Here is a 19683-nt window from a genome sequence, read left to right as displayed (position 1 = left end):
TTAGTCTGTCTTTCATCTCATTGCTGTTTAGGGAATCTTGCTGGCTGGTATATTTGCTTCCATAACAATAACCTCTGGACTCCCATGTAATTCATTGCACAAAGTACTTGAGATATCTCTGAGAGATGTAACATGGAACAATACAAGAACAAGTCCTTTTTTCTGTAATTGTACATTATAACTGTAATAGCTTTTCTTGTTCTTTATTCAAGGTAATATTGCATTAAACAGTAATTTGTAACAGATGGGTTTCATTCAAAATAATGATTCATTACTGCATCTAAATACATTGGATTAACCAAGAATGATCAACCTTTGTATTAATTTAATGTATCTAGAATTTTTACTAATTGTTTCTACAAGGGCCTCAGGATTGTGATTTCCAAAGTAACCTTTGGCACAATTACGCTGCATATTTAGTGTGGAAAACAGATTTGGGGTGAGAGAAGGGTTAAGCCGCATAGCACATTAATGCTGTAATATGCTGTGTCACTGAATGGATAAGAATCTAGATGATGTCTTTTTGATTCCCAACTCAGCAAATTCCAGAATATTGGGGAGTGCAAGGTGAAAGTTAAGAATGTCTCATTGGATGATTGAAAAAATCAATTATCTTGTCTACTTAGGCTGCTTTCACACACTTCACAGTGCTGGTTCGATAGAGGGTTGCTTAGCTACCCCCTTGTCCTGAGGAATAACGTATGCTGCAAAGATGCCAAAACAAAGGAGAAACTATTTACTCATTATGGTGGTGACATGGTAGAAAATTATCTGTAAAACAGTTTGTTTCCTGAACCAGAAGATGGATGGTTCAAGACCCAACTATGAATTATGCACTTGTGTTCAAGTCTGACACCAAATGTTAGGTACTGGGGTTGGGGGGAATAAGAAGAGAGCAGTGAATGGTTTAAAGCATTGCTTCTCCACAGGGAGCCAATATTAATTACATATGGTAATTAATTGGATTTTAGGTTATAAGTTTTCAAATAATTACAGAAAGATAAGGGATAAAAAGTATGCACAGTCTTCTGAAATATTTGATTAATTATTTACCAGTACCATCAATCATACACGAGAGAACAATATTGGTATGCTGTTTTGTTTTGTAGTTTTTACAGTTTTGCAACAGCAATGGCCTCTGCTAAAATTCCATTCAAATGTGTACCAATATAATTGAAATATTAGGAAGCTTTATGTGCACAATAATAAACTTTGTCAAGTACTCCAAAATATTCCAAAATATCGACTCAGGCTTGCAATTGCTTTGCTAGGTGAAAGGTCACTGTATAGATTAGGAAATAAGAGGTGTAATAATATAGAACCCCACATGCTATCTATCTGAGCCAAGAACAGGTGCACCCTGACACTTGTTCTAAATCCAGATGAACTGCTAATCATTTTTCCTTTTTAACAAGATGATTAAGTCGCACTGCTGGAGAGCCCTACAGTCTGCTGCTTTTCAACCTTGACTGAAAGAGAGACCATCTGGGACATGGGTTATGGAGATTAATGTCAATAATACATGTTCTAAATTTAATATGAAAATGTAGAGAATTTTAAAATTGTATAAAAAATTGTTTCGCAGTTGCATTAGTAGATTGTTATGAATCATTACAAAGTCTTCCAAAGGTCCAAAGAGACTATTTGGAACTCAAGGTTAAAATTATAACCATTAAACTATGTTAAAGAACAGCTAATGGTCTATGAACATCCTCTTGTTTCTCTGGTGCATTACCTGAAGAGCCTCCAGAAATCGGAAAGAACCCAGCCTCCTCCCTCTTGGAACAAGACAAAAGCTTGAATTGTGCAGCAATTCTTGGTATTCAAACCTGCAGAGACAAAATAAATAAATGCAATTAAATTCACTTTTTCGACAAAAATAGTTCTTAAAATCATGAGCACTATTTCAATTGTGTCCCTTCTTCTTGGAGAACATCGAAATAGATCGTGGTTGTTTCGACTGCAACAACTTTGCTTTGAAATAAATCTTACTCAAAGACTGACTTATGAGGCAGAATGATTTCCTAGTTCACTCTCAATAGTCTTCATGTCAAATAAGTAGCAGACAAGCCTTGCAGTTTTGGACTGGTGGGAGGTTACATACCATAAAAATCAATGGTGGAAGATAAATCACCAATTAAACAAACCCACTGATTAATTTCAGTGCTGAGGAAAATCTGGTTGGAAGTGGCCAATCCACTATTGCCCATATTATGACCCTGCCAAAGCTAGGGGATGGAGAGACTTTGGGTTGGCTGCCAAATGGGCATGATATTGGCAATCTGCTTATGTCACTTACCCAACATAGCAATCAAGAAGTCCTGACGTTTTGCAGATTTAGGCATTGTTATAATTTTCTCAGTGAGTCATTTGTGCCATATGCTGTGGCGGAATAGAGCTGGTGAGGATTGGCCTGAAAATACCAGCTCCAGGTGGCAGATCAATTTCAAGGCCAATCCTAATGCCATCGATAATCACCAGTGCAGGGGGACAGCGGGAACGGAATCTTGTTCTCCTCTACATTGAGGCCAATCAAACATGTTAAAAAGTTCATTTAGAGTTTGTTGAAGTGAGAGGGTGGAATGCTTAAAGGGGTGCATGGATTTCAGAAGCTTTCAGTTCTGAGCAGCTAAGGGGAGGTAGGTACACAATGGGATGTCAGGGCACCATTCCCGCCGCATTAAAGGGCCAGCAGGGCAATGGGGGACTGAGCACTTTTAAGGAGGTGTCACCTTAACACTAAGGAGAGTGGGCACCGTGCCAACCTTTTCAACAGAGTTAGTAATTGTCTAGCATTATAGGGGCAGTGAAGAAGATTGCCAAAGACAACTGAATTGCCATAAGTCTAGAACGAAGGCACAGATCTTGCAATAGGGGCACGATTCTCAGGCTTTGGGCCCTACAACAATAAAGGACCCTTAATAGGAAGGGCAGAAATCCAGGCCTCATGAGGAGAAAAAGGGCAACAGAAGCCAAACCTTTAACACAGGATTGACTGGAGGAAATTGATGTGCCTGGAAATCAGGAAGAACTAGTGCCACAGCAGACTGACTCTCCAGGCTAATGGCCATACAGATCTAAAGCCTCATCACTAAAGATCTTCATTTTCACAGCACTGGTTGCCATGCCCTGCCAGTAGCCATCAAAGTCACTCTGGCTATAAGCATCATCATTTCTGGCTCCATCCAAGGATCAGTTGTGGACATTATTGCACCAAGGATCAGTTGTGGACATTATTGCACCACAAAAATACAGAAGTTAGAATCAGGAGTAAATCTCACAACACGCAAGCCTGCTCCAACATTCAATATGATCATGACTCATCTAGGGCTTCAACTCCACTTTCCAACCCACTCCTCAGATAGCCTTCCCTTTCCCATATATCCTTCCCGTTCCCCAAATATCCTTCCTTAAGATGAAAAGGGCACACAGTATTACAGATGTGGTCTCACCAAAGTCCTGTAGCAAGATGTATTTATGCCTGTACTCCAATCCCCTTGTAATAAAGGCTAATGAGCAATTTGCCTTTCTAATTGCTTGCTGTATTTGCACTAGTTCCTTGTGTCTCTCCGAAAATCTTTGATTACTCCATCTATATCTTTTGCTTCCTGTCCATTTAACAAATCCTTTATCTATCTTAATATATGATTTGATTTGGTTTAGTATTGTCACATTTTTAGTATACAGTGAAAAGTATTGTTTCTTGTGCGCTATACAGACAAAGCATACTGTTCATGGAGAAGGAAAGAAGAGAGTGCAGAATGTAGTGTTACATTCATAGCTGGGATGTTGCTATAATGTCCCCAACTTCATGATGAACTCTTGCTTTGTGAAGGTTTCCTAAACAACATATTCCAACACTTTCCCAATGGCTGATACCAGGCTACCTGGCCTGCATTTCCCTGTTTTCTCTCTTCCTCCTTTCTTGAATAATGCTGTCATGTTCTGGTCGCATGTTATGCATGTTATGATCCAATAAATGTTATATCCAAGTGGTGATGGGGTGGAGAGTGAGAGAACAATTAAAATTATCCAGTTGGGTTAACTGATGCAGATGAAGGTCAATTACTTTGTGGTCCTCAGTTTTAGTCCATGGCTATTTTTTGTTATATATTTCCAGTCAACTTAGTTGCATGTGGGTTTCAAAAATAGTTCACAGCATCATTAGGTAAAGTGTTAGTCTAAAAACCAGATTTCCATTCCGTATCTGCGTGGGTTTTCTCCGGGTGCTCCAGTTTCCTACCACCGTCCAAGGTGCGTGGGTTAGGTTGATTGGCCATGATAAATTGCCCCTTAGTGTCGGGGGATTAGGAGGGTAAATATGTGGGGTATTGGGGATGGGACCTGGGTGGGATTGTTGTCAGTGCAGGCTCAATGGGCCAAATGGCTGCCTCCTGCACTGTGATTTCTACGATTCTATGCATTTTAAATCCATTCAAGGAGATCTTGCCGCAGTAGGTATGACCTTCAGTTAATTCACATGAAAAATTTCTACATGGGCCCGAAGAAACATGGGTTCTTGTTTAAAAGCAAAGTGGTCACTCTGTTATAGAAAGGATATTATTAAACTACAAAGAGTGCAGAAAAGATTTACTAGGATGCTACCGGGACTTGATGGTTTGAGTTATAAGGAGAGGCTGAATAGACTGGGACTTTTTTCTCTGGAGCATAGGAGGCTGAGGGGTGACTTTATAGAAGTCTATAAAATAATGAGGGGCATGGACAAGGTAAATAGTCAATATCTTTTCCCAAAGGTGGGGGAATCTAAAATGAGTGGGCACAGGTTTAAGGTGAGAAGGGAGAGATACAAAAGTGTCCAGAGGGGCAATTTTTTCACAGAGGGTGGTGAGTGTCTGGAACAAGCTGCTAGGAGCAGTAGTAGAGGTGGGTATAATTTTATTTTTTTAAAAAGCATTTACGTATCTCTTTTGAATACCAAATAAATAAACGAACTCAGATTAACTTAGGGACAAAATAAAAGGGGCACACGGTACAATAGGTATTGAGGGATATGGGCCAAATGCAGACAATTGGGATTAGTTTTGGGGTTTTAAAAAAAAAGAGGGCGGCATGGACAAGTTGGGCCGAAGGGCCTGTTTGCATGCTGTAAATCTCCATGACTCTATGACTCTATTTGCTAACTTCTAAACTGCTGGGACAATTCCAGAATCTCGGGAATTTTGGAGAATCCTAGGATTATAAAAGAGCTCTGGGGATTTGTTGGATTTTAGTCTATAAGTTTCTCCAGTACCTTTGCTATGCTGGTTTTAATTTCCTTAATTTCATCACTTCTTAGCATCGAGGTTACCATCTATTTTTGGTATGCAACACCACTGCATCTTACTGGTTACTGAACCCCTCTTTGCCAGAGTTAGCACATTCAGTTAACAACAGATACATCTTCAAAATGAGACAAGGAAGTAAGTTTTGCCTCAATTGCTAGATTGTCCTAAGTGCAGGCCATCACCAATTGCAGTCAAGTGACCATCACGACCATTGACCAACTAATAACAGCTATCAACAAAAAGGTCTTATTCTAATCGCTCCAACTGGTCTGCAACCCCAACAAAGGCTCCTTGCTGGTGTGTCAGCCTTGGCTCAGTTGGTAGCACTCTCACAAGGTTTCTGCTCCAGAGTTTGAGAACAAAAATCAGGGTTGATATCCCACTGCTGTACTGAGGGACTGCTGCATTTTTAGAGGTAATTTCTCAGATGAGGCATTAAACTGAGGTCCTACTTGCCTGTTTGGGTAGATGTCATAGATCCCATAGCAATATTTTTAAATCCCTAGCAGCCTGACCAAAATTTATCACTGAAACAACCTCATAAAATGCAAACAATATGGTCACTATCACATTACTGTTTGTAGAGGTTTGCTCTGTGCAAATTAACTGTTGGATTTCAACAGTGATTACATTTCATTGGCTGTAAAGTGCATTGAGATGTTTGGCGGTCACAAAAATGCAAGTCTTTCTTTTTAATGTGTTCACTTGCTTTTCTGGTAGCTGATATGACTCCTTCATCCTAGGCTACCTGAAATCTTCACTCCAACTCTCAGACTGTGTAGATGGGTTCTAGGGGACAAGGGAAATGCCTGACGAAATGGCCACTCACCCCTCTAGTGGAGCCCCAGACAAAGGCATAAAAGTGATGCAACTAATGTCGACTTCTCACCCGGACAATCATCTAGCAGGCCATCGGACTATTGAAGATGCAATTCTTGTAGCTAGAGTGACCATGTGTTGGCCTCCAATACCTTCCTGTAAATTTCTTATTCATTCTGGTGGTCAGCTGCGTCCTTCAAGCAGGTGTGAATCCTGAAGATGGAGGTCATTATGGGAGCAGCAAGTGCAGGAGGTGAGAGAGGAAAAGAAATTGGAAGTGGAGGAATGACACAGAACAAAGAGGTGCTTCTCTGTTACGTGACGAGGTGACCTACTCATGTCGCCCTCTGAGAAGATGACCTCCCCCTGTTCCTTTATGACCGCCAACATTAGATCTGGATTGGCGTTAACAAAGTGAGGGGCAGCCACATCTTGGGTGCTAGGTTTCCAGCTCCCTTGTGGTATCTCACTTCCTTCTACTGAATTGGAAGGCTTTGGGACAAGCAGCAGCTCTCTCCCTCACAACAACCAACTCACTCTCATGAAAACCTTAACTTCAATCAGTTTCCCACCAAAGGCTGTTTTGTGACTCCAAAGCAGAGCTTGCTCCTGGTTCCCATCTCAATGACGGAAATTCAGCCCATGATACCTCTTTGGGAGAAAGGGAAAAAAATGGCAGCTCTTCCATCTGGCTGGCAGGTAAGGTTTCATAGGGAGAGAGGAGAGGAGTGGGAAACGTATAAAGCAGGATGGGTCACCAGCAGATTGAAATAATTTTTGGGGTGCAGGAGCTCCCACTGGCCCCCAAAAAGACTGTTCAAAGAACTGGAGAGGCCTTTAAAGATCCTTTGAAGGTCCATAAATTAGGCCTTTCAATGCCTGCAAAAATAGAACTGTCATATATTACGCACCTTTTGCCAGTCTCCAATCACTTGTATAACAGGTGTTTCGCTACTATTTCAAAATGCAAGTCACCTTCTGCTTGGGAGTGGACAATGTCCATATAGTTATGTATGAAAATTGATTCAAGCAGATAGATCAGTGCATGTGGTCCCCACAAAACCTTGGACTGCTGGCCATCCTTTCTTACAACTGGGAAACAGGCAGCAAGCAGTTCAAAGCTTCGCCTGTGTTGTTTTAAATCCAGATGGAATCGCTTTCTGTAATCTTCTTTTGGCAGTAGAGCAAGGATCTTTCCCTTTATTTGCACATAAAATATGTATGTCACAGTTTTTGGATTTAAAATCTGCAGGGCAAAACATTCACATAAACATTAATGTTTCCTCATCATTTGAGGAAAACACAAAGAAAATGTTCCCACTTGTTAATAATTAACAGAATCACCTTTCAGTTTGAGGCTTTTCATGAACGCGCTGGCGTTTCTGCACAGCAACCATCATTAACTCATTTTCTGGGCCCTGCAGGCGTTATTAAGAAGGGACATTTCAATCCTACTGAGTACAGTGCACATTCCAACAAGTCAAAATTTGTGTACAAAGTTAAATGCCCTGGGAATGTACATGTTTAGCATTTTGCAACTGATTATAGAGATATATTTTTGGAAGAGTGTGCACTTTTTAATGCACTGGGAATATTATACACCATTCAATGGTTCAGAAAACTACAGTTCAAACTATTAGAATATTCTATACAGTCCATTATGTCATGAATGCTGCATGCTTTTGAAACACTAGACAGATGAGAAACTGAATACTGAAAGCAATAGCACATTGTATAGTACAGTGCGTGCACACTTGGGGAGCTCATTGTGCCTAGATCAGTGTGGCAGAACCACTTTATGTGGTTACATATTTTAAGAGCAAAAATTCTAATTTTTACAAAATACTGTACAAAGATATTTTACTTAAATGATCATTTATGGTTTATTGAATCATGTAATTATATAACCTAATATAGATTACATAATCAGCTTGGAGCACTATCCTGGTCCAATAGATAGTGAATTCTACACAGTTATTGCATTGGGTTCTCATACTTAAAAACAGTCGGAAATTATGAATCTCAATTAACTCACAATTGTTTGCCAAACAACTGCAACTTGTATTTGTTTTAATTTTTTAAAATGTCACAGAGACTTCACAAGCAGGTTATGTGAAGAATAGCACCAAAGCAGGATTAGGAGTGGTGACCAAAAGGTTAGTTGAATAGATGGATTTTGAGGGGTTTTTAAAGAATGAGAGAGATGTGGAAAGACGGAAGCATTTAGGGATGGAATTCTGGAAAGTATGTCTCAGCAACAAAATGCTCTGGTACCAACATCAAGGGTGAGGAGAGGTACAAGAGGCCAGAGTCCAAAGATACAGAGAATTAATGGGTAAAGTTGGGATTACGTGACAGGGGGAGATAGGCTGGAGCAAGGTCATGAAGCGTCACAAGGACAAGAATGAGGTTTCAAATTCAAGGGACTACAGACAGTCAGTATGGAGTGATGTGTGAGCAAAACTTAGCATGGGACAGAACACTCATATTAGCGTTTTGGACAAGATGAAATTCATGCAGGATGGAAAACTGTTCATGAAAGCACAGCAGCATCCAACTCCGGAGGTGCATAAGGGTTTCTGTGATGGGTGAGCTGAGGTGGGACAAAATTATTAACAAAAGGTGAACACATGTTCTGTTCATAGAATACAGGCAAAAGTAACTAACGAAATACAGGGTGGTCATGTAAACTGGAATGTTTTCATTGCGGAACAACAGTGAATTAAGAGTCTATATAAACAAAAGATAAGGTACCTGTGCTATTGATGATCAGTATGAAAATGACTATGTTTGATGGGTTCATACTTTTTATTGTAGTTAATATAGCATAAATTGTTGAATGGGTTAATACTTGTTCTTTATGTCAGAAATACTGTGCATAATTTAACAAACTGATTTGATTTATTATTGTCTTATGTGTTAGTATACAATGAAAAGTATTGGTTCTTGTGCTATATGGACAAAGCAAACTGTTCATAGAGAAGGAAATGAGAGAGTGAAGAATGTGTGTTACAGTCATAGGTAGGGTGTGGAGAAAGATCAACTGCAAACAATATATGTGGAATTGAGTTAAGGAAGAACTTGCAGGAATTCATGTGGCAACACAGGTTCTGCCAAATCACATCCTGAAGAATGGAAACCTTTAAAATTACGGCATAATTGCATGTTGCTTAACATGCACCATAAAACAAGGATTTCGAACTTTTGGCAGACCAAGAGAAAGTCACAATTTTTGCTGACTCAGGCAGTGTGAAAGAAAAGTTGAAATGACCTAATTGAAGATCTTGGAAGAAACTATGATGCTAAACTAGTCAGATTGATCATCATGGCAGAAGTTTCAAATATCAGGGGAAACACATTTAAAAAATAGGACTAAGAAGGGAAGCTGGTTGATATATTTTTACATAAGATATACTGGACATATGGAGCAAGTTACCAGACAACTGCACTAAAGAACATAAGAACATAAGAAATAGGAGCAGGAGTAGGCCATCCAGCCCTTCGAGCCTGCCCCGCCATTCAATAAGATCATGGCTGATCTGTCGTGGCTCAGTTCCACTTTCCCGCCCTCTCCCCATAACCCTTAATCCCCTCTCCGATCAAAAACCCATCAACCCGCGTCTTAAAAATATTTAGCGAGGCAGCCTCCACCACTTCAACGGGCAGAGAATTCCAGGATTCACCACCCTTTGAGTGAAGAAGTTCCTCCTCAACTCCGTTCTAAACTGCCCCCCTTTTATCTTGAGGCTGTGCCCCCTAGTCCTACTGTCTTTTTTGAGCGGGAAGAGTCTTTCCACCTCTATCCTATCCATCCCATTCATCATCTTATACGTCTCAATGAGATCTCCCCTCATTCTTCTAAACTCTAACGAGTACAAGCCCAGTTTATTCAGCCTCTCCTCATAGCTCAACCCCCTCAACTCCAGAATCAGCCTAGTAAACCTCCTCTGCACTCCCTCCAAGGCCAAAATATCTTTGCGCAGGTGCGGCGCCCAAAACTGCACACAGTACTCCAGCTGCGGCCTCACCAATGCCCTATACAGCTGCAGCAAGACCTCCCTACTGTTATATTCAATCCCCTTCGCTATGAAGGCCAGCATCCCATTCGCCTTCCTGACCACCTGCTGCACCTGCAAGCTGGGTTTTTGCGACTCATGCACAAGGACCCCGAGGTCCCTCTGCACCGTCGCCTGCTGCAGTTTTTCGCCCCGTAAGTAATAGTCCTTCCTACCATTCTTCCTACCAAAGTGGACCACCTCACACTTGCCAACATTAAATTCCATTTGCCATTTCCTGGCCCATTCGCCCAGCCTATCTAGATCCTTCTGCAGACTCTCCACACCCTCCGCACAATTTGCCGCGTTTCAGAAACTGAACTCAGAGGGCAGCTAAATGAGGATGAAATCAAACAAGAGATAGGCTTGTTGAACTTAATGACCCATTCCTGATTTTAAAAAATGATTTTGTATCTATAATGTTCAATCTAGAAATCCACTCAAAATAAGTTCTGAAAGTGAGATCCTTGCATTAGAAAATATATGACTGTCATAGGTTCTCATAGTCAAATGACAAGACAAAAATGTTGATCATCTTGTCTTGTAGGGAGTTATGGTGGTCTCTGCATGGAATTTAATAACCTATAGTAAGCATCACATTGATATTAGAAGTCTCTATAGAAACATAATTCCAAATGATGCAGAAATGTCATGGCTTCATATGAACTGGGTCTGGGTAGGTATTCCTCAAAAATTACTAATATATTGGAGTTTCAAAAAAAAATCTACAAGGATGCCATTTTCAATTCTAATAATGCTGTGTGTGATACCTGAAAATCCACCAATGTTTCTCTGCTGTTGACCAGCTTGGTGGGGCTAGCCTGTTTTCATTCTTATCTATCTAATCGTAGCTAGAGAATGACTTCTCTCTCTACTTCATTACCTCTGTTGTTCCCCCAAGATCGACCCTTGGCTACCTCCATTTTTTCTTCTTCACGCTGACCTTCAACAACATCATCCAAAAACATCAAGTTGGTTATTGACTGTATGAAACAGAATCAGAAAGTCCTGGACATGCTCAGCAGGTTCAGCTGTATCTGTGCTCTTTCATCAGCACTGCATGAAATAAAAAATACAATAGGTTTTGAACATGCAACGGGTTGTGGGGGGGATGGTAGTGAGCAAGGAGGAGGGAGAGGTGGTGTGGGGAAGAACAAATGGGAAGATCTTTCTACTGAGTCAGATAACTCCAATTAGGAAATTTTCTAGCTGGGGCTACTCACCTCAATAGAGAAATTCAAATCCTCAAGAGTCTTCTCATTTGAAAACTCAGAGACTGCTGCCATTGAGTGCAAGAGGAGGCAGGCGATCAGAAACAGCGTGAGAGAGACAGTAAGGAGAATGAAAACAGCATGAGGGGAGACAGTCAAAAGATTGAAATCAGTGAGAGTGAAGAAACAGGACATTGAAAACAGCCCAAGAGGAGAGGCTGTTGGGAAAATGGAAACAGGATGAGAAATCTGAGTGCGAGCTTGGAATTTGGAGCTCCTGAGGTGACATCAGGATTCAAAAGTGAGATGGGGAAAGTGGGAGCAACTAACTGGGGGAGTGCACTCAAGTATTTACTACTTTTAATTGCTTTATTTTGTGGTTTATAGTTTGTAAGGGTTATACTCTCAAGTAAAGAGGGCCAGGGAAGAAGGCCCCAAGGAGTAATTGATACCATTTGATTTTAAGAATCTTCAAAAGGTTCTTCTGTTCTGTGTGGGAAGCCAGGAGCATTTCCAGCAGGGGCCAGCATGTGTGCAGGAAGTGTCTCCAGCTGCAGCTCTTGGAAGCCCGGGTTTCGGAGCTGGAGTGATGGAATTTGGACAAGTTGAGTGAGTGGGCAGTTGCATGACAGATGCAATATGATGTGGACAAATGTGAGGATATCCATGTTGGTAGCAAAAACAGGAAGGCAGATTATTATCTGAATAGCTACAGACTGAATGGGGAATGCGCAATGAGACCTTGTGCACCAGTCACTGAAAGTAAGCATAAAGATATAGCAGGCAGTAAAAAGGGCAAATGATACTTGGCCTTCAAAGGTTCAGGATTCGAATACATGGTCACGCTGTAATTATACAGGGCCTTACTGAGACCACACTTCGAATATTATGTGCAGTTTTGGCCTCCTTATCTAAGGAAGGATACTCCTGCTATGGAGGGAGTGCAGTGAAGGGTTACCAGACTGTTTTTTGGGATGGCAGTACTGACATCTGAGGAGAGATCGAGTCAGTTAGGATTATATTCGCTGGAGTTCAGAAGAATGAAGGGCGATATCATTGAAACCTGTAAAGTTCTAACAGGTTTAGACAGGGTAGATGCAAGAAGGACAAGCAGCAGCCTCTCACCTGGCTAGGCTTGGAAATTTTCATTTCATTGATCAAAGACAACCCGTTATGTTTCACTGAATAAGCACTGACTGCTGTGCACTCGCCTCTGTGAGCTTGCCGAATTGCTAAATGGGCCTAGAATCCGTGGTTCAAACACAACTTATTGCATTTTAACCAACATAACACAATACAATTTTGATATTGAAATAACTTTCCCAACAACTACCTGGGTTACCCCACTCACTGAAAACCAAAAGTGATCAGCACGATAGTATAATCCTGACTCAAAATCACATTTAAGAGGTTTAACTCCCTGTATACACCCAAACCTGTCACTCGGTGCCTGTCAAAATTCTCCCTCCATCATATATCATGTGATACAAGTTTCACACAGACCCTTTCTCAAAAATGTTTTTAAATTACACAAAAGCATGTCAGACAGAAGGTTATCAGATATCTCTTTTATAAAGCCAGTGGAACACTCATCACAAGACAATAATAAGAACATAAGAACATAAGAAATAGGAGCAGGAGTAGGCCATCTAGCCCTTCGAGCCTGCCCCGCCATTCAATAAGATCATGGCTGATCTGTCGTGGCTCAGTTCCACTTTCCCGCCCTCTCCCCATAACCCTTAATCCCCTCTCTTATCAAAAACCCATCAACCCGCGTCTTAAAAATATTTAGCGAGGCAGCCTCCACCACTTCAACGGGCAGAGAATTCCAGAGATTCACCACCCTTTGAGTGAAGAAGTTCCTCCTCAACTCCGTTCTAAACCGCCCCCCTTTTATCTTGAGGCTGTGCCCCCTAGTCCTACTGTCTTTTTTGAGCGGGAAGAGTCTTTCCACCTCTATCCTATCCATCCCATTCATCATCTTATACGTCTCAATGAGATCTCCCCTCATTCTTCTAAACTCTAATGAGTACAAGCCTAGTTTATTCAGCCTCTCCTCATAGCTCAACCCCCTCAACTCCAGAATCAGCCTAGTAAACCTCCTCTGCACTCCCTCCAAGGCCAAAATATCTTTGCGCAGGTGCGGCACCCAAAACTGCACACAGTACTCCAGCTGCGGCCTCACCAATGCCCTATACAGCTGCAGCAAGACCTCCCTACTTTTATATTCAATCCCCCTCGCTATGAAGGCCAGCATCCCATTCGCCTTCCTGACCACATGCTGCACCTGCAAGCTGGGTTTTTGCGACTCATGCACAAGGACCCCGAGGTCCCTCTGCACCGTCGCCTGCTGCAGTTTTTCGCCATGTAAGTAATAGTCCTTCCTACCATTATTCCTACCAAAGTGGACCACCTCACACTAGCCAACATTAAATTCCATTTGCCATTTCCTGGCCCATTCGCCCAGCCTATCCAGATCCTTCTGCAGACTCTCCACACCCTCCGCACAATTTGCCGTTCCCCCAATCTTGGTGTCATCAGCAAATTTCGACACCCTACACTCGGTTCCCTCCTCCAGATCATCTATATAAATGGTAAAAAGCTGAGGCCCCAGCACCGACCCCTGGGGCACTCCACTAGTCACCATATACCATATACCAATACTTGGTATATTTACAATATGAACAGTTAAAAAGGCGATATAATGCTTGAATCATAGGCAAAATGTTATTTTGTGTGAGTACAATAGCTGCTATACAGTAAACAGCACTGATAAAGAAATCTATCACAACAACATTTCTCTACAGCAAATATTCACTCAGAGATTTTGCAAGTTCCTTACTGTTCCTTTATCACAATGTGCTATTACAAGCATGGTTTGCTTTGCTTGATTATGTGAATGGAAATGCAAAGCAGTTATTCAGATTTTTCTTGCATTGCAACCTTGGCAACAGGCAAACCCTTTCTGACAGGTATCCGCAATTAGCTGCAAATGACGGACGAAACCCCAAATTTCCAACATATGAAACAAGCAAAATCTGACCAATAGCTTAAAAAATGTGCAAGTTAACATGCAAATACAGAAAGCAATTAAGAAGCCAAATGGTGTGCATGCTTTTGTTATACAAAATGATCAGGGAACACATACATCTCTCATGATAAGAGAGATGAGAACACTGATGGAGATTGATGCATTGGGCAAAAGTGACTTGTGGGGCAAAGTAGAAGTTGGGTGGAAATTACATAATACATGAGGTTAACAGTTTGTGGGAAGAATGAACTTTGGAGTAGACATGGAGTAATTGACAAACTCTAATAAAAGCTACTAAGCATGTGCATAAAGAGCTATGTCAAACTGATGTCACTCACTGAAGGAAGTGACTGAGAAGCAACTTAAGAGAGTAGCTCCTGTTATATCTTGGTCCTGTTTAACCTTTGTAAATAATTAGTATGTAAATAAATGTGTTTTCATCAAAAGAGCATTGTCTCCAGCAAGATCTTCTAGAACCATAGAATTAGAGAATCCCTATAGTGCAGAAGAAAGCTAGTCGGTCCATCGAGTTTTTATCAACTCTCTGATACAGTATCTTACCCAGGCCCTCTCACTATCCCCGTAACCCCACCCACACATTTACCATGGTTAATCCACCTAATCTACACATCTTGGAACACTAAGGGGCAATTTAGCATGGCCAATCCAACTAACCTGCACAAGTTTGGACTGTATGAGGGAACCGGAACACCCGGAGGAAAACCAAGCAGACGCGGGGAGAACGTGAAAACTCCACACACATAGTCACTCAAGGCTGGTCCCTGGTGCAGCTGTGCTAACCACTGTACCACCCTTAAGAATAAAAAGCTAATGACTCAGAAGCTAACTCCCGGCTAAGAAGCGAATGAATCCTGAGGTAACACAACCCCCCCGCCCCCCATTAACAGGCTATTGTCATCTTATCAGATGTGACTGTAAATACAAGTCATGTCTTTCTGCATTTACAGATAATGTTGAAAAACAAAATGTACCTTCAAACATTGTACCTGACAATGCAATGATAAGACTGTGGAAAAAGGGAAAATCAGCCATGGATATCCAAAGAAACAAATTCGGGTATCAAATCGAAAGAAAAGGCATACAAAGTGGCAAAGAGTAATGGGAAACTTAAGGATTGGTAAATCTTTAAAGGTCAACAGAAAACCACAAAAAAACTATAAAGAAAACTAAGATTGTGAGAGTAAACTAGCTCAGAATATAAAAAAAGCAAATGTTTCTACAAATACATAAAATAGAGTGGCTAAGATAAACATTGAGAAAAGATTGCCTAAGTTTGAGCGCACAACATAAAACAAAGTTTGCTTAGCTTTTTTTTAATTGAGCAATTGCTTTATATGTAATGATCAAGTTAAAAATGAATTGCTGAACCTCTTCATCAACAGAACCTAATTAATGTAGTTTTGAAAAAATGCGCCTGGAAAGCAATAAGCTTGCTTTCTATTTGTACTGTTCACCTAGCTCACTCCAGTAGCATTATTTACATGGAGAAACTCATTTTAACTAATCATTCCAGCAGTCCAAATTTTTATTCTTTATGACATTCTGTAACAACCATGAAAAATGTGAGGAAGTTAGATGTGGTGGCTGTAATGGAGACGTGGTTGTGAGAAGGGCAGGACTGGCAGCTGAATGTTCCTGGGTATAAGTGTTTTAGGTGTGACAGAGGAGGGTTGAAGAGAGGTGGAGGGGTGGCCCTGTTAGTAAAGGAGAACATCACAGTAGTGCAGAGGGAGGACAATATGGAAGAGGTAGGGATTGAGTCACTCTGGGTGGAGTTGAGGAATAAAAAGGGAGAGATTACGATGCTAGGGGTATGCTAAAGGCCACCCAACAGCCCGAGGTCAGTGGAGGAAGGCATTTGCAGGGGCATTTTGGATAGGTGCGGGAAGAATAGGGTGGTTGTAGTGGGTGACTTTAATCTTCCTGGAGTGGATTGGAGGGGGCCTAGAGCTGGGGGTACGGAGGGAGAGGAGTTTGTAAAATGTGTTTTGGAAGGGTCTCTAGAGCAGTATGTAACTAGCCCGACTAGGGAAGGGGCTATACTGGATTTAGTGTTGGGTAATGAGCCGGGGCAGGTGGTTGAGGTAGAGGTAGGCGAACATGTGGCTAACAGTGACCACAAGTCCGTCTACTTTAGGATAAAAATGGAAAGGGATGAGTGCCAGCCGAACGGGAGTGTGCTGAACTGGGGAAAAGCGAGCTATAGCCGGGTTAGGAGGGAGCTGCAGGACACTGATTGGGAGGGACTGTTAGCTGGCAAGTCCACGGTTGGCAAATGGGAGGCTTTTAAGGGCAAAATGAAATGGTTGCAGGGGAGGTATGTTCCGGTTAAGCGGAAGGATGGGAAAGGTAGGATTAGAGAGCCGTGGATTACAAGGGGTATCGAAGACTTGGTCAGGAAGAAGAGGGAAGCGTATGTTAGGTCGAAACAACTGGGTACGGAGAGTGCGCTGGAGGAATATAGAGAGAGTAGGAGGGAGCTAAAAAGGGGGATTAGAAGGGTGAAGAGAGGGCATGAAATGGCTTTGGCTGGTAGGATTAAGGAAAATCCAAAGGCATTTTATTCCTATATTAGGAGCAAGAGAGTAGTTAGAGGGAAAATTGGTCCTCTTAGGGACAAAAGTGGGGAGTTATGTATTGAGTCGGAGGGAATGGGGGAGCTCCTGAATGAATACTTTGCGTCGGTGTTCACGAAGGGGAGGGGTTTGGTGTCATGCGGTGTCGTGGAGGGAGCTGTGAATCAGTTGCAGGAAATATCTATTACGAGGGAGGAAGTGCTAGGGCTTTTAGGTAGCGTAAGGACGGATAAAGCTCCGGGGCCTGATGGTATTTATCCCAGGCTGCTTAGGGAGGTGAAAGATGAAATTGCTGGGCCTCTGGCGCAAATCTTTGTCTCTTCTTTGGACACAGGTGAGGTCCCAGAAGACTGGAGGGTAGCAAATGTGGTACCGCTGTTCAAAAAAGGTAGTAGGGGTAACCCTGGAAATTATAGACCGGTGAGTTTGACATCGGTGGTGGGGAAATTAATGGAAAAAATACTTAGGGGTAGGATGTATGAGCATTTGGAGCGTTGCAATCTGATTAGGGATACACAACATGGCTTTGTTAGGGGGAGGTCTTGCCTTACGAATCTGGTAGAATTCTTTGAGGAGGTGACAAAAACGGTTGACGATGGGAGAGCCGTTGATGTCATCTATATGGATTTCAGTAAGGCGTTTGACAAAGTCCCTCAAGGTAGGCTGGTAGAAAAGGTTAAGGCGCATGGGATACGAGGTCAGGTAGCTAGGTGGATTGAGAACTGGCTGGGCAATAGGAGACAGAGGGTAGTTGTTGAGGGGACCTTTTTGGGCTGGAGGCCAGTGACCAGTGGTGTGCCACAGGGCTCAGTACTGGGACCTCTCCTCTTTGTAGTATATATAAACGACTTGGAAGAGAGCATAAGTGGTGTGATCAGCAAGTTTGCAGATGACACCAAGATGGCAGGGTTGACGGATACTGAAGTGGAATGTCAGGTGATACAACAGGCTATAGATAGGTTGGTACATTGGGCAGATAGGTGGCAGATGGAATTTAATCCTGACAAATGCGAGGTGATGCATTTTGGAAGGAATAATGCAGAGAGGAGCTACGTGATAAAAGGTAGACCGATTAGGAGTATAGAAATACAGAGGGACCTGGGACTGCAGATTCACAAGTCTATGAAGGTTGCGACACAAGTGGAGAAGGCTGTGAGGAAAGCTTATGGAATGCTAGCCTTTATAGGAAGGGGTATAGAGTATAAGAGCTGCCGTCTAATGCTTCAGTTGTACAGAACGTTGGTTAGACCGCATTTGGAGTACTGCGTCCAGTTCTGGTCACCTTACTACCGGAAGGACGTGGAGACCCTGGAGAGGGTGCAGAGGAGGTTTACCAGGATGTTTCCTGGCATGGAGGGACTGGGTTACAAGGAAAGGTTGGAGAAACTGGGATTTTTCTCCTTGGAAAGACGGAGATTGAGGGGAGACATGATAGAGATACATAAGATACTGAAGGGAATAGATAGAGTCAATAGTGAGAGACTGCTCCCTAGACTGAGTACAATTACGAGAGGTCATGATCTAAGGGTGAGGGGGAAGAGGTATAATTTGGATGTGAGAGGAAGGTTCTTCACGCAGAGGGTCGTGGGGGTATGGAACGCGCTACCGAGTAGGGTGGTGGAGGCAGGAATGTTGGACTCGTTTAAGGTTCACTTAGACAGACACATGAGCGAAACGAGGATAGAGGGTTATAGTAGGGGGTATTAAATAAGGTCAGAGCCTCGGGAGACACCAGAAGTGCAGACTTGTATGTTAACGTTTTTGTCTTTTATTCTGCAGGTGGAGGTCCACCTCGTTGTCAAACAAGGGGCATGCACACGGTGGGTCGTGCGTGGGCTGCTCTTGGAGGTTCCGGGAGTGGCCTAGTACTTCGTGTCGGTGTGTGTGCTTGATCCTGGACCGGTAGACGGGCGCCGCAACAGCTCGGTGACTAGCACTGCTAGCTGTGCAGATACATGGATTTGGGCCAGTGTCTGTGGGAGTTTGCGCATTCTCCCTGTGGTTGCGTGGGTTTCCTCCGGGCGCTCCGGTTTCCTCCCACACCCCAAAGATGTGCTCTTAGGCTGATTGGTTTACCAAATTGACACTATTCTCCCCTGAATCTGGCTAAGTTAGGGGTTCCATTCGTAGACACGCAGGGTAGAATAGGTGTAGGGTGATGTGGCGGCACGGGCTCGTTGGGCCGAAGGGCCTGTTTCCCGTGCTGGGTTGTTCTTTGTTTTTTGTTCTTTGTAAAAATAGATTGATTACTCATAATTTTATCCAACACTGGTGAAAGAGCTTCAAGTAACTCAAAATATGAACAAAACGTTCCAATTCCAGGTGCTGCACTTTAGAAGGATGTAAATGCACACGAGACAGTGCAGAACAGATTCATGAGAATGGTTCCGGGGATGAGGAACTTCAGTTACAAAGACAGATTGGAGAAGTTAGGACTGTTTTCCTTGGAGAAGGGAAGGTTGAGAAGAGATTTAATAGAGATATTCAAAATCATGAGGAGTCTGGACAAAACAGATAGAGACAATCTGTTCCCACTCACAAAATGATCAAGAATAAAAGAGCACAGAATTTAAAGTAACTTGCAAAAGAAGCAAAAGCATTATAAGAAAAAACTTCTTTCACACAGCAAGTACTTGAGATCTGGAATGCACTGCCTGAGTGTGGTGGAAGCACATTCAGTCAAAG

At 42.4% G+C, this 19683-nt stretch overlaps 1 protein-coding gene across 1 annotated transcript in view; it reads right to left on the bottom strand.

The window, feature by feature from the left end:
* LOC145344940 (exostosin-1-like) overlaps nucleotides 1-19683 on the bottom strand; it is a 571757-nt gene that overhangs the window by 160904 nt on the left and 391170 nt on the right. The window contains exon 3 of the mRNA XM_080192309.1: nucleotides 1736-1829. Coding sequence (XP_080048435.1) covers nucleotides 1736-1829 — 94 coding nt within the window. The remainder of the gene's footprint in view (nucleotides 1-1735; nucleotides 1830-19683) is intronic.

This window comes from Carcharhinus amblyrhynchos, chromosome 7 (genome assembly GCF_965287045.1).
Source record: "Carcharhinus amblyrhynchos chromosome 7, sCarAmb.v2.hapA, whole genome shotgun sequence".
Lineage (NCBI taxonomy): Eukaryota > Metazoa > Chordata > Chondrichthyes > Carcharhiniformes > Carcharhinidae > Carcharhinus > Carcharhinus amblyrhynchos.
Note: the sequence above shows the minus strand (reverse complement) of the source record. Positions and strands in the feature narration are given on the sequence as shown.